Source organism: Mytilus californianus, unplaced genomic scaffold, assembly GCF_021869535.1.
Source record: "Mytilus californianus isolate M0D057914Y unplaced genomic scaffold, xbMytCali1.0.p SCAF_3, whole genome shotgun sequence".
In the NCBI taxonomy this organism is placed as follows: Eukaryota; Metazoa; Mollusca; class Bivalvia; order Mytilida; family Mytilidae; genus Mytilus; species Mytilus californianus.
The window spans coordinates 36,955,518-36,970,501 of record NW_026262679.1 but is presented as its reverse complement, the minus strand read 5'-3'; the positions used below and the strand labels follow the sequence as shown (position 1 = coordinate 36,970,501).

At 30.8% G+C, this 14,984-nt stretch overlaps 1 protein-coding gene across 6 annotated transcripts in view; it reads left to right on the top strand.

Moving 5' to 3' along the window:
- LOC127734481 (FERM domain-containing protein 5-like) overlaps positions 1 to 14,984 on the top strand; it is a 57,555-nt gene that overhangs the window by 16,325 nt on the left and 26,246 nt on the right. For 4 of the 6 annotated variants that reach the window (XM_052244378.1, XM_052244375.1, XM_052244376.1 and 1 more), the window contains exons 4-6: positions 609 to 638; positions 8,697 to 8,775; positions 12,847 to 12,944. In XM_052244378.1, the coding sequence (XP_052100338.1) occupies positions 609 to 638; positions 8,697 to 8,775; positions 12,847 to 12,944 (207 nt within the window). The remainder of the gene's footprint in view (positions 1 to 608; positions 639 to 8,696; positions 8,776 to 12,846; positions 12,945 to 14,984) is intronic. The other 2 variants (XM_052244379.1, XM_052244377.1) reach the window with 1 other exon arrangement.

Here is a 14,984-nt window from a genome sequence, read left to right as displayed (position 1 = left end):
AGTTTTGAGCAATTGGAAAATCCTATTTATAATAGGTACATTGTATATATAATAGGTACATTGTATATACATATTCATTATATTTCAAAATTTGCTTTAGTTTTATTAGACAGTCTTAGTACAAAATGATTTCACTATTTGCAAAGATGTCAGTAAAAAAGCCGATTGCTCTAAATTTAGTCTGACCATCTTTATTTTAAGCCAGTGACCCAGCTGGCTTATAGATTTAAAAAAAAATGTTTGTTTCTATATCACGTGAATTAACTAAAAAGAATATGCAATTCCGCAGAACCCAATTGACTGGTAAAACAGGTAATTTTCATCTCTGGTTTGCTCTTGATGGTTTCTTTGCTTATATGTTACCTACAATATATTCTAACAATCAATGTATACAAGATTTATATCAAATTTAGACATGTATTTATATGTTAAGAAGTTCTGATGGAGGATTTGTTATAAATTTTTGGTACCTGTAATTAAAATGTTAAGTCCAATATCTTAAATAGTTGTGTCAAATTAATTGATACATCAATTTGAAATTAGAATTCAAGTGGTTGCACTGGAAGTACAAGTCAAAAATGCTGGTGTCAATGTGTAATACATTTCAGATCTTCTTAGACAAAGTACTGAATCTTGGGGTAAGGCATTAATAAATCTGTCTTTGAATTTCTGAAGACACTTCTTAGTTTTCTATTTTTTAATAAATGTATATACCTCTCTTTTATTAACATGACCATGTTATTATACTGGTAAATAATACAAAAAACATGAAAAAGATGCAATTTCTCTCACTCTTTGCTAACTCATATGTCTTAATAAATCATGTCTTTTTTTACTGAGTAACTTAACTTGTTGACTGAATTGTCAAAAATGAAACTATACTTGTACACCTTTCAAAAAAGGACAAAGATATATCGATATTGTTGAACATTTCCATAAGTACCCACATAGGGCTAAGGCACTGCTATTACAGTTTGATTTGTTAAAACCAACATGAAAATTTTCTACAACCATGCTAGTATATTTATTCATGGCCATATAAATGTTTTTGTTCACTTTTGTTGAGATAGATCTAAATATATCATATTTCCGAAATCATAAACACCCATATATGGGTACCATCAACCTAAGGCAGAGACAGTCATGACCAATCACTAGACATTATGCTCTTTTGTAGAAATACTGTAAATTCATATTTATTATTGCGAATCACTAGTTACTGGTAAAAATGCAAGATTTAATTAATGCTAATTTGTGAAAAAAATTTGTGAAAGTAAATCACCACTGAAATTATGAATGCAAGTTTTTATAAATGTAAACCTGATACTGTTGCATTTTTAGCATAATTAAAACATCATAATAATTTATGATTTTTCAGTAAATATTGGATTTCATGATCAACTTTCCCAACAGAAATGTCAGTTTCTTCTCTTAACGATTTCTAAACTCTAAAAGATTAATCCTTATTAAAAAATCAAACCTTAATCACAATATTGTTGCAATGATCATTGAGCATATTATCAATAGTGATGCAGAATGATAAAATAAAAAAAACCATTGTTCCATCAAAGTTTATGTGATTTTTGTGCAATTTCACAATATAGTGTATCTGCATATGAATTTGAATATATTTAAAAGCTAGACTACTTTGACATTTTACAGTTATCTTTACTTTACTATTGCATGGATTCTTCTCATTAACTAATGTTTATTCAAATTAACCTTATCTCAACTTTAAATTAGGCACACATTTAGATTAAAACAAATATGTCAAATATGTTTGAAGCATTTATTCTTAATTCTTTTAATCCAAACTCTTTATCTTTAAAAACCTTTATATATTCATCTTTCATTACTAAGTGTTTAAATAAAATTGTGCCATTGTCTCACCTGTAATGAAAGTCCTAGTTATTACTTTCTAAAGACATTAATGATGCTGGATAGGGTATTCACAATTTGGAAATAGTCCTTAATATCTTGTTCCTTGTTTCATCTAGGATAACAAAAACTTGTATGGAACTCATTTAAATTATAGGAGACTCTGCCATTCATTCATTGTCACTTTGCCTTGACCTCTTCTTCATTCTCAAAAGGTCAGGTTAAATTTTCAATATGAGGTTAGTTTCTCTGTTGCTATATATTAGGGATGTCAACTTGGTGAACAATTACTAATCGAGTACTCGTTGGTTTTATGGAGCGATACTTGAGTACTCACTCAGGAATATATCTACAACACGGAAATACAAAAATACGTACTTTATTCTGTGGTTTGTTGTTCAACGAACGAAAAAACATCTACAGATTAAGTATCTGGGACAAGGAATACACATCAAAATTAATAGCTCATTGCTTACAAGTACTAATTAAGTAAAGAACATTAATCTAATCAATATAATTTAATGAACACCTATTTAAAAATTATAACAAGGAAAAACCATATCAAACAATAGTATTTGGTAAACGTTAAAAAAACACATTTAATGTTTACAAAGGCGTAAGGATTAGAAGTTTAACTATTCACTGAGGGTCACCAGAGGATGCAAGGAATTTATTTTATTTGGATACATTTTCTTGTCAACTATTATTGGGGACAGTCAGTTTTGCAACTTTGTAAAGTCTTGCAGACGAAAATATTTGCTCTGAAGGTACCGATGTGATGAAATGGCTAAGCCGTGTTTAGTTTAAATTGTTCCGTCTAGGTATAGCCCACATATTTTCGGAGGCATTTTAAATTACAATTTAGCACAAGCATTTCAAACAAAGTATATTTTGATTTACTAGTATGATTAATCAGTGATGCCTATTTAATTTTCCAAAAGAGGTTCTCAAGAAGATCAATTTTATATAAAGAAGACAGCAATATTCCAACAGGAAACCGATTAGTCGAGTAACTTTTGGTATTCAATACTTGATACTACCGAGCGATACTCATTGACATCCCTACTATCTATGCTTGATATGTCTGTAAGGTCAAATAATTTGGTATAATGACCTATAGATAATATTAGAATTTTTATGCTATAGTGATTTAAATCAAGAAATTTAAACATTTATTGTATGCAAAGTCATAATAATGTTGTTGACTTACTTCAAGGTTCAGGATTTAGGTTGATTGATTGTAAGTATGTTACTCCCCAGCAGCACAAACAGGTCTATATGGAAGCAATGAACATGAAATGGATGATATAAGACCCTGTTCACACTTGTAAAAAAGATCGATCTTTCCTGAAATCGATCTTAAAAAGACCGATCTTTGGTCTAATGTAAACGGGAAAGATCGATCTTCAATCGGACTTAAAAAGTCTACCTCGAGAAGTGGTTTTAAAAAGATCAATCTTATTTGAATCAATCTTTTTTCAAGTGTAAAAGCTTAGATCGATCGCGATCTATCTTTCTTCAAGTGCATGTTATATTTAGATATGAAAATAAATCTGTGCATGTTCGGCGGCAAAAACACATGTGTTTAAAAACGATGGAAGGGATAATGACAGTAAATGTAGATTCCGTCGTTTTTTAATCATTCTTCTGAATCAATAAATTCTATTTCTTTGCTGCAAATCCTCATCTTCAAATGCATTGACCTTTCATTTTTAAGTGATAGTCTTCTCACATTTCTTTGTTTAATGACATGCGAACCAAAAAGATAATTAATAACTGCATATTCAATTTCCAATGAACCAACTATTTTCTCTATGATTTTGCAATGTGTGATTTTCTGCACAAGATGCACACGTTATCATACTATTCTATTTTTACGATTGTTTATTTACGAAATGTAGGGTGATTAGGTCATACCGTTTTTTTTTATGTTGCAGTGTAAACGCAATAGATTTATAAGATCGATCTTGATTGATCTTGCTCGTGCAAATGTAAACGCGAACTGGTCTTTTTAAGATCGATTCAAATAAAGATCGGTTCAATTTGGTACAAGTGTAAACGGAGTCTAAGATAAACATGAAATGTAAAGGTTGTGGGGCACAATGGGTGAATTATTTAATTATGACGGGAACAAGAAATGTACGCAAGAGTTGGGTAAGACAAGAAACTTAGTGTCAGCATTGGCTACCAATGAGCCTTATCTTAACAGAATGATGCTTAAAGGGTCTTTTTACCTGCTAGTATCATGGCACTTTCTAAACACATGACATTTATTCATGTTCCTTTCTGAAGTATTGGTTGCTACACAAACCAGGAATGCGTTGTGATGGTATGGTCCTGCCTCTCAGTCAGAGTACATAACCATGAATGTTCATTTTGGGCACTGTTGTGCATTTCAGGCATAAATTGTGTCCTATTCAGCATGATTCAGATACCATTAGTAAAGAAAATAATAAATCAACATAATTTTTTGGTTCTGATTCTGCGCTTGGTATTAACTCTTTTTGTCTTACCTGTCATCAATATTGACAAAGGCAAGACATGTATACAAATCGGTATTGCAGTGGGAAATGTAAGCTATTGGAGATATGCTTAATAAATCACATGGTACAATGTAGTACAAACTTTGAAGTTTCCATACAATACAAGCCAATTGTCCTTCAAATCATTTTTGAAGTTCAATAACGTATTAAAATCAACTGTGATTTTTCGGTGAAAAGGTCTGATTCCCAGTTACAATAAGTATTAGGTAAACTATACTCATATCACTATGAAGGTGGATATTGATGTCTGACAGGGGTTCATATGACCTTGACCTTATTTGCATGGTTCTTTGATCATGGTTTTGTGCTTGTGTCAGTTTTTGTCGAGCCTTCGACTTTAGTCGAAAAAGCGAGACATAGCGATCCTACATTCCGTCGGCGTCGTCGTTGTCGTCGGCGGCGTCCACAAATATTCACTCTGTGATTAAAGTTTTTGAAATTTTAATAACTTTCTTAAACTATCCTGGATTTCTACCAAACTTGGACAGAAGCTTGTTTATGATCATAAGATAGTATCCAGAAGTAAATTTTGTAAAAATAAAATTCCATTATTCCGTATTTTACTTATAAATCGACTTAGTTTTTCTGCCGGGAAATATTACATTCACTCTGTGGTTAAAGTTTTTAAAATTTTAATAACTTTCTTAAACTATCCTGGGTTTCTACCAAACTTGGACAGAAGCTTGTTTATGATCATAAGATAGTATCCAGAAGTAAATTTTGTAAAAAAAAAAACCATTTTTTCCTTATTTTACTTTTAAATGGACTTAGATTTTCTGCCAGGAAACAACACATTCACTCTGTGGTTAAAGTTTTTAAAATTTTAATAACTTTCTCATACTATTTTGGATTTGTACCAAACTTGGACAGAAGCTTGTTTATGATCAAATGCTAGTATCTAGAAGGAAATTTTGTTTTCTTCCAGTTAACATTACATTCAGTCTGCAGCTAAAGTTTTTAAACATTTATTAGATTCATAAACTATCCTGGATTTTTACCAAACTTGGACAGAAGCTTCTTACAATCAAAAGATAGTATCAAGAGGAATATTTTTATTGATTTACTTCCTCATTTTTGTTGAGCCTGTGATTAACAGAAAAAGTAGGCGAGACACTGGGTTCCGTGGAACCCTAATTACGAATTTTTCATTTACTGTAAGAAATATGTCAACTGTTTGTGGTGTTCACATCATTGTAAGGTCACCTGGTGTACATGTCAGTATATATATATATATATATAACTAATATATGTCAGTATATTGTGATGCCCCCTTGTGAGTTTAATTCATGTAGTTTGACATTGATTATGCAGTTATGTAGGCAAGACATTTCAATGTGCCCACTTGTTATTTTAGGGAATGTGTGTAAGTAGATTTGTTTGTTTGTCAGTGCATGGATTATCTTTAAATAAACTACAACTGATTACTGATGTGTGTACAGTTTCAGTAGCCTGTTTTATTTGCTTAAAAATTGGCACTAATATTTTAAGTCCATTGCCCCCTCCTATAAGTACTGAATGGATTTCATTTTATCTTTGGACATCAACATCTAATCAAGTATGAATGAAAATAGTTGTGGAATAAACATTAGCAACCCAGCAACACATTAAAGTCAAAAAGACCTCTGAAGGTCATGTACCATTGTTTAATGATATAAAAGTGTCCTTAATATTTCAATTTGTGAAGATCTAGATCACCTTTTGTCTAGACAAAGTATGAATGATTGCAAAGAAGGTCTACCATCAAAACCAAAGAGTTTGATTAAAAAATACATCATCAGACTAGAGGATTGTTTACTTGGGAAGAGTAAGAGAGTGACATTTAATTGGAGTAAAGTATACCGGTACACAGAATTGCTTTCCATTTTAGGAAGAAATGGCTACTACTTCAAGGTCTAGTACAAAATTATCTGTTTTTTCTACAACAAATTTGTCAGTGTTGATGCTACTCCTTTAGACTTAAATCATTGAAGCTAACCCAACAAGTAGAGGTTACATCTCAACTTTTTTATGAGCTTTTGAATTTGCTTACATCTGAACTCTGTTGTCTTACTTTTTTATGAAATTACTAGTAACTGAAAAATCGGTCAGAATCTGAATACCTTTTGTATATAAGACATTAAGCAGCCATCAACTGAACTCTAATGATTTAAATTAGAATAAATCTTCCATATTTATACTGTAAGGGAAATGTCAAGGATTTTTAACAGTTTTATGTTTGTGTTATCCCATAAATAATTGTAAAAAATTCATAATTCCATCATGAAAATTATGAATTATTCATTCATTTGATGTGGTATGTAAGTAAGAATGTACAATTTGCCATAACACATAATTGTACATGTGTATTGAACTTACAGATTTGATGATAGATTTTTTTAATATAGATTTTATTATCAGTCAGCACATTTTATTGATAAATTTCCTTAAAACATAGCATATCCACTATATGTTTTCTGTGGTTATTTTACATGATTGTATTATGGTTGCTATGGCTACCAAGGTGAAAAATCTTTACAAACAGACTACGCCCAGTGTTTTTTTTTCTATGATTCCTATTATATTAAGCATGTAAAGACTTGGATGCATCTGTTAATTGATCTTTAAGGATTCATCAGATGACATTCAGTCTTCTAATTTTCTTCAAGTCAATCGAAATCAGACACACACACAGTTTTCTATACTTAAACCAGCATGTATCAAAACTGCTTATTTTCCCAGTATGCACTGAAGAAATAAATGTTTGTGATGTTGAATGGTATATTATAATTTGTCTTTTAAATTAATGGGATCAGAAAAGTACAACAGATAGCTTGTCTATATTGACAAATCAATTTTTACAACAGTAAATGGATACTTAGCCTTTGTAATTGAGTCAGATGGTCTTTATATCATTTCATTGGTATTATTTTCCAGTAATTTATTTAGAAATCAACAGGTATATTTCGTGAGAGTTTTAATGACTAATTTGCATTGAAAGTTCAACTACCAGAAAATCAAAGCTTCTGAATATTACTAGGAACTAGCCTGCTGTGTTACTAATGTATAAAATGTTTGATTAGAGGAAGTTAGAGGAAATTTTATAGGACATAGTGTAAACTAAATAAATTTGTTTATGAAAATTGAACAAAGATAAACCATTAATTATATAAAAAAGAAAAGCAAAAGTTCCAAAAAGATTTCAATTTACTTTGAAATTGAATCCTGCTTAGAATTCATTTGAATTGAAGAAAAAAGTTCTTCCTAACTACCAAGAAGCTACATTAGAGCTCTGTTATAGATGATGTGTCACTTGATAATGTTGACTATACTTTTACACCCAAATTCTTGTTCAGATTAAGTTTGTAAGTTACTGTCTATGGGGAAAACAGAAGAATGAAAGATTCCATACTTGACTTTTGTAAGTTGTTACATTTGTGAGGATGTGTTTTGTTAGAATAAGAAATGTTTGCATTAGTTATCTAAGACAAATAATTGTTAACCCTGGGGTATGTCCATGTTATCTAATGTTAGTTTATATGTGTGAATTAAAGATAATAATTGTATCATCAATAAGAAATATGTGATAAGAAACCCCCCTTTACACATAGATATTTTACCTGCACTGATTGGTAAGAATAGGACTGAGGTTTATTCAGTGTTAAGTGAAGTCTAGACTTAAGCCTAAAAAGCTTTAAAGTACATGTTAAGAACCTATTTGGATTTCATAGGTACATGTTTAACTGTAGCTCAGTTAATAATTTTCATGAGCTGCACACACCTCTCATGATGAGTCTCATTAGATCCTGTCAAGATTATTCAAAATTTTCTGAATAAAACATTAAAAAGAAAAGCAAAACTGTATTCAGTTGATAAAATTCTATTTTATAGGCATGAAATTCTTAGCATGCTCTTCAGACAATTATAGCATGGTATTTGTTTCTGTGTTACACTATCCTTACAACATAACCCAACATCTAAGAAACGCTTTAAAATGTTCTTCAGCATAAGCAGTGTACTTATTAATGAGGAACTTGAATGACTTTGAGATGAAAAACAGCCATCAAAAAGTGGTTTTCTTACTTGAAGATTTTATAACAATTGTACTTTACATGTTTAGGAGAATGGCTTTGTAACTCTGATTAATATATACTGAATCCCTCGAGTATTATAAGAATATTTTCTATATATATATGAAAAATTTTGTATATATGTGTCTTTTATTAAGTGAAAAAATGACAGGTATAAATGTAATACTACTTTTATTTGATTTGATTTGATTTGATATATATTTTTCAGGTGTAAATCCAACAGTGCTATGTTTTCGTGTGAAGTTCTACCCTGCAGATCCCATGAAACTTCATGAGGAAATCACAAGGTATATAGAGAGAGTGTAACAAAGAAACTGTAAGGATATGTAAAAAAATATGATGTATCAGAAGATAAAACAACGCAGGGGGGAAACAAAGTAGTGAGCCATAGACTCACTTTGAGTAATTCCTCCCCCTCTCCTAAAAAAAAAAAAAAAAAATTATTCACTAAATAGAAATAGTCAAATCACATATTTGTATGATATAAAGCTATTAATACCTAAATTTTTGCTCAGATAATTTTTTTGTATTTAGTAATACATTTTGTATTCATATCAAGTTTTATCTGCATTGGTAAAGTTTGTGATATTTTGGCAACATGGCATCTGTTTTCAGTGCTCTAATTGGTCTAACATGAAACCAAGTTGGTCCTACATGGAATTCTATTTTTGCACCAGTCTGAAATTGATATGTTGGCTTTCTTGTAAAATACCTTTATATAAAGGGAAGAAGTATGTGACACTCTTCCATTTGATACAGTTACATGCAGGGTTGGCAATCACAGGCACTTGTCTCAGTAAAAAATTCCTATATACCTTAATATAATGTTATATTTTATATTAAGGTATATAGGAATTTTTTTTCTGAGACAAGTGCCTGTTTTGGCAATGTATTACATATTCCCGAGTTTTCCCATGCTGGGCAATACTCCCAGGACTAGAATTTGGTAATACTGGGCAATATGATTTTTAGAGCTTATCTTACATGTGCATCAAATACTTTCCAAAAATATTATTGGGAAAGAGTAAGAAAGTTTCAAAGCACCTGCAATATTTCTTTACATTTTATATTAAAGCATTATCAACAAAACAAAATAGCATGACATGGAAGGAAATTGATTTATTTGATCAATTGTAGTTTTTGTTTTCATGGAAAATGTCAAAAGTGTTAACTTCAAAGTAAGAACCTTTAATTATTAATTGATGTGAGCCAACTCATCAAGTATTTTATTCCTTTAATGTATAACATCTGACACTGTTATCAAACAATAATGCTATGAGTTGTAATCACCCTTCCTTTTATAACTCAGTTATTTGTCTGAAATCAACCTTACTCTTTGTATACCTCAGCTTGATATATATGGAGGTAGATAGGATTTCACTCTTTGCATACCCCAGCTCTATATATATGGAGGTAGATAGGATTTCACTCTTTGTATACCCCAGCTTGATATATATGGAGGTAGATAGGATTTCACTCTTTGTATACCCCAGCTTGATATATATGGAGGTAGATAGGATTTCACTCTTTGTATACCCCAGCTTGATATATATGGAGGTAGATAGGATTTCACTCTTTGTATACCCCAGCTTGATATATATGGAGGTATATAGGATTTCACTCTTTGTATACCTCAGCTTGATATATATGGAGGTAGATAGGATTTCACTCTTTGTATACCCCAGCTTGATATATATGGAGGTAGATAGGATTTCACTCTTTGTATACCCCAGCTTGATATATATGGAGGTAGATAGGATTTCACTCTTTGTATACCCCAGCTTGATATATATGGAGTTAGATAGGATTTTACTCTTTGTATACCCCAGCTTGATATATATGGAGTTAGATAGGATTTTACTCTTTGTATACCCCAGCTTGATATATATGGAGGTAGATAGGATTTTACTCTTTGTATACCCCAGCTTGATATATATGGAGGTAGATAGGATTTTACTCTTTGTATACCCCAGCTTGATATATATGGAGGTAGATAGGATTTTGCTCTTTGTATACCCCAGCTGGATATATATGGAGGTAGATAGGATTTCACTCTTTGTATACCCCAGCTTGATATATATGGAGGTAGATAGGATTTTACTCTTTGCATACCCCAGCTTGATATATATGGAGGTAGATAGGATTTTACTCTTTGTATACCCCAGCTTGATATATATGGAGGTAGATAGGATTTTGCATGGCTGAGGAGATGAATGTGAACTTTCCTAAATAGATATCTTCAGACTGCATATACACTTGAATTAGCGGACAGATTTCTTCCAAACTAACATCTCTTTGTATTTTGTTTTTGGTTTCCCTTTGATGATGTTTAGTTGGTGTCAAGTTATATAACTTGTATGGTGAAATTCTATAAAACCTTAGATTACTTCTTCCCAGTGATGTTTTTTTTTGTGCATCTGTAATATTTCGTTTCTGCTTCTGTAGTTTCCAAGGTTAAATTTATTTAAAAATTAATATCAAATTATAGATTTAAATAGATCTGTTGTGTTGATTGATGGAACCGACCAAGCAAAACTGTCATGGCTGGTCAATTTTGTCAAACACCCTGGTGGTAGTAGTAGTGATCGATTGATTGATTGAATGATGGGTGGATGATTGCTTAACCTCCAGCAGCATATATTTCAGTCACATTCAGGATAAAAGCATGGTAGTTTCATATGAATATTCCTTACATTGTACCACTGAGTCAATTTTTAATGTGCTAACTCACATTCTAATATTCCAATGTGAAGACATGCCACATTACTTATAGTAGAAACATTGTGAATCTGAGCCGATCTGTCTTTATTATTAATACTCGGAATTTACTCCTTGAACCACATTTTAGGCGGAGAAGTATTAAGAACAGATTTTAAAGCCTTTGGTTTGACTGTCAAAGTCCCAAACCCATGATATTACAGGTCATGTGATCTATAATGAGGTTTCACAAGGTAAAATGACTCTGTTGGACAATAAATAATGGAGCCCAGAACTCATTTGAGTTTAAGTTTTTTTAACATGTTTGAAATATCAAGTAGTAGTTCTAAAGAAGTTGAAATTGATATAGAGGTAATACAGAGTAAAAATATCAAATGCCTCTTTAAATGGAGAATTCCCGATGTTAGACCAAAGGCAGAACCATCGAGGATCTGTTAAGCTTATCAGCTTAATTAATACATTGATAGACCTTGTGGATTGAAATACTGAAAATAGCAATCTAATTAGTTTACTTGTACTGAAAAAAACCTAATACTGTTCCAATTTTGGTCTAAAATTTTATAATGTAATTTTCAATACTGTAGTAGTTTTAAGTTGCAAAAAAAAAAACTTCATTATCAATAAAACCAGTAGAAATGCATGTATGAAAATAGCTTGCTCCTACATTTGATTACTAGATAATGCTTTAGATAAAATCTACAGTAGCAGTTTTGCTGTCAAATTTTGAGCATTACAAGTTGTAAAATGCTAGAAGGTGAAATATCAAATGTTTATCAATGTTGACTATTTACTACTACCAGTCAACAGCCAAGGACACATTTATGAATAATTTTACAAATACTATCTTAAGTATTCAGAACAGGAATGTTAGTCCTGAAAGTAAACATAAGTATTCATACCTATCTAATCAAAGTTTAAATACACTTTATTATTATAGGTAAAAAATGTTACAGGCTGTATTCTTATATTAAAACATACTTTGTAATTTAAATTTGTCAGGTTTGACAATAGAAGGTTGGTACTTGACCTAAGGTCTTATTTACTTTGACTAGACATGTGTAGGCTGAAGTGATAACTTATAGGCTAAATTTATTATGAATGATTATGTAAAGAGGGAAAAGCTTTTTTTAATAAAAATGCTAATTGTATTTCATTTTTATGTGTACTAAGCTAATTTGAAAAATGTCCTAAAGGTAAAACATGTTTTTATAAATATATGTAAATGTGAGGTATTTGTCAATAAAACAGAATGTACAATATGAAAAAACTAAAAGTGTACCGACATTATATAAATTAAAAGCGGTGCAAATATCTGCCTTCAATACCACATTCTCCAAATTAACAAAAACAGGATAGTTATCTACTTGTACATGTTGTAAGTGATGCAGACATTGAAAAAATGAAGGGTTACAGTTTGCTTTTACATTTCTCATTTGTCTCTGGTTGCTGATTCATCAAAGCTGATACGTGTATTACAAACCTGGAAGTTTTATATTGATTATGTATTTAAAAAAAGATATATCCACTGACTAAATTTTTAATCAGGGAACCCAACCATGAATGCTATCCAAAAATAAACATATATAATTACAGAGTTGATTAAATGTTTAAATATATATATATATCTTTGGATTTTACAGATACCATCTGTTCCTACAGCTCAGAAGAGATCTTCACCATGGTCGACTGTTGTGTTCACCGGCAGACGCAAATCTGTTGGCAACATATATTGTTCAGTGTAAGTGTCCTATTTGTTCTTTCCAATCGTAAAAAATAGAAAATAATAAATGCATTTATATAATCAAATCATAATGCAGTATCAGAATTTGAAAGTTCAAAAACCTTTGAAAAAAATAGAAACAAACAGTTTTAACTTGCCATTTTGTATAGACACCTGTCTATTGTAGAAGTTTGTAAACATTTTTGCGTTATTTTGTGTTGGTTTGCTGTCTCATTGACGTATATATCACATCTTGTTTTATTGATAGCTTATCAGCCACTACGACAAGTGAAAATGTCTAACAATGTTGATAATTAAATCAAAGAAGTAAACAGTCAACAACTTCTATAAGTTCTAAGACAAAATGGTCAGAAATTAGGTAAAACTACAGCTAAGGATTCAGGTCCTCAATCCAAAAAAAAAAACTCAACCAAACTGATACTAAATATAATAGAGAGATATGGATACACAGCCTTGAACTCTGACTAGTACCAGTTTATTATCGTCTGCTTTAATTGTACAGTGTAGTTGTGTCCTTCATTTCCTTATCACATAGTTAGGTCAAGGTCATCACCATGACTGACTGTTGTCACAGTGTTGTGTGTATGTGCCTGTCCAAATTTGTTCCTTTGACATCATAAATGTATTGGTTTCTGACAGTCATTTCAAGGTCTGTATCATGGTCTACAGATTGAATATCTTCAGAGTTATACTCAGTTTGATGAACTTCATCACAACTTTTTGCACTGGTACCCTACCTTTGTACAGAGATGGGACTTTTGTTTCTTACAGATGCAAAGTAATTTTCTTTGAACCTCTTATAGTCTTAAAGAGATCTGTGTACAGTTCTACATACCTATAATAGTACATATGATGTAAAAATATAGGTAATATGCAATTAATGATCTTATTTTAAGCCTAGCTTAAGAGTAAATATTTGTTGTATTTACTATTACGTAAGATATAAAATAAAACACAATCCAATCATATTTTGTATACAGATCAGTATGTAACAGAAGTTTTATTTTATTTTCTTACATATTTGATCAATTCAATCAATAAATAACATTTTATAGACATTATGGATACAATAATGATATTAGTAGATGGTAGCAGTTGGTGAAGTTACACCATATTTAACACTGAATCAGCTATATTCCAGTCTGTTCACATATATTTGGGAGGGGGGGGGGGGTAGGGGTAGTCTAATCGAAGAACTAATAGAAACTGATGCGGAAAACTATTTTTTGCTTGACTTTATGTTGCATATCTGGACATTGTGAAATCTGTAAAAGTTTTTACTTTTCATATTTAGACTTCTTTTATCCTTTCAATCTAAGTGTAATTGAAGAATCATTCAATGAAAATTTTATAAGAACATGTACAAATGTTTTAATGAGTATTCACAAGATTTAATATCTTATAATACATTTACATTAAGTTTTGGAAAGGTTTTGATATTGGGTGGTAATTGAAAGATAATAAACTAAATTAATGCTTGAATAAATCATTGGTATTTATTCTCATATATTTTGAATAAATATTTATGTTGAATTTTAAAATCAATATGCTAGTAATTACTAAAATAAACATTTATTTACTAAATGAAAGTCCTTTCCAAATTCATGCTTTTAAAATTAATTTATTTGATTGTAGTATAAAATGTTATGATCATGCTTGTTCACCTGTTTAAATCGTGATTAAAGCTTGTAACGTATAGACAGGTGTAAATAAAGATGTTTTTCCTTGCATAGCAGGGATAAAGTACATATGTAAATAAAAGACGAGTTAAGTTAAGTCTATTAGCAGGTAAATAAATGGAGAAAATTGATTGTTTTATGCAATTAGGTCCTCATGGTTGACGACAATCTAAGCAATAGCCATTTAATCACATTTCAGTTCGTGACAGGTCAGGCATAATTGCAGTAATGGCTACATCAATATTCTACTGTGAAAGTCATTATAAAATCATGCAGCATGTTGTCTGGCATTGTTTCACTGCAGAATGATTTGATGTTGTTGGTTTTGGACAAATGGAATAACATGGTACAGTAGCAT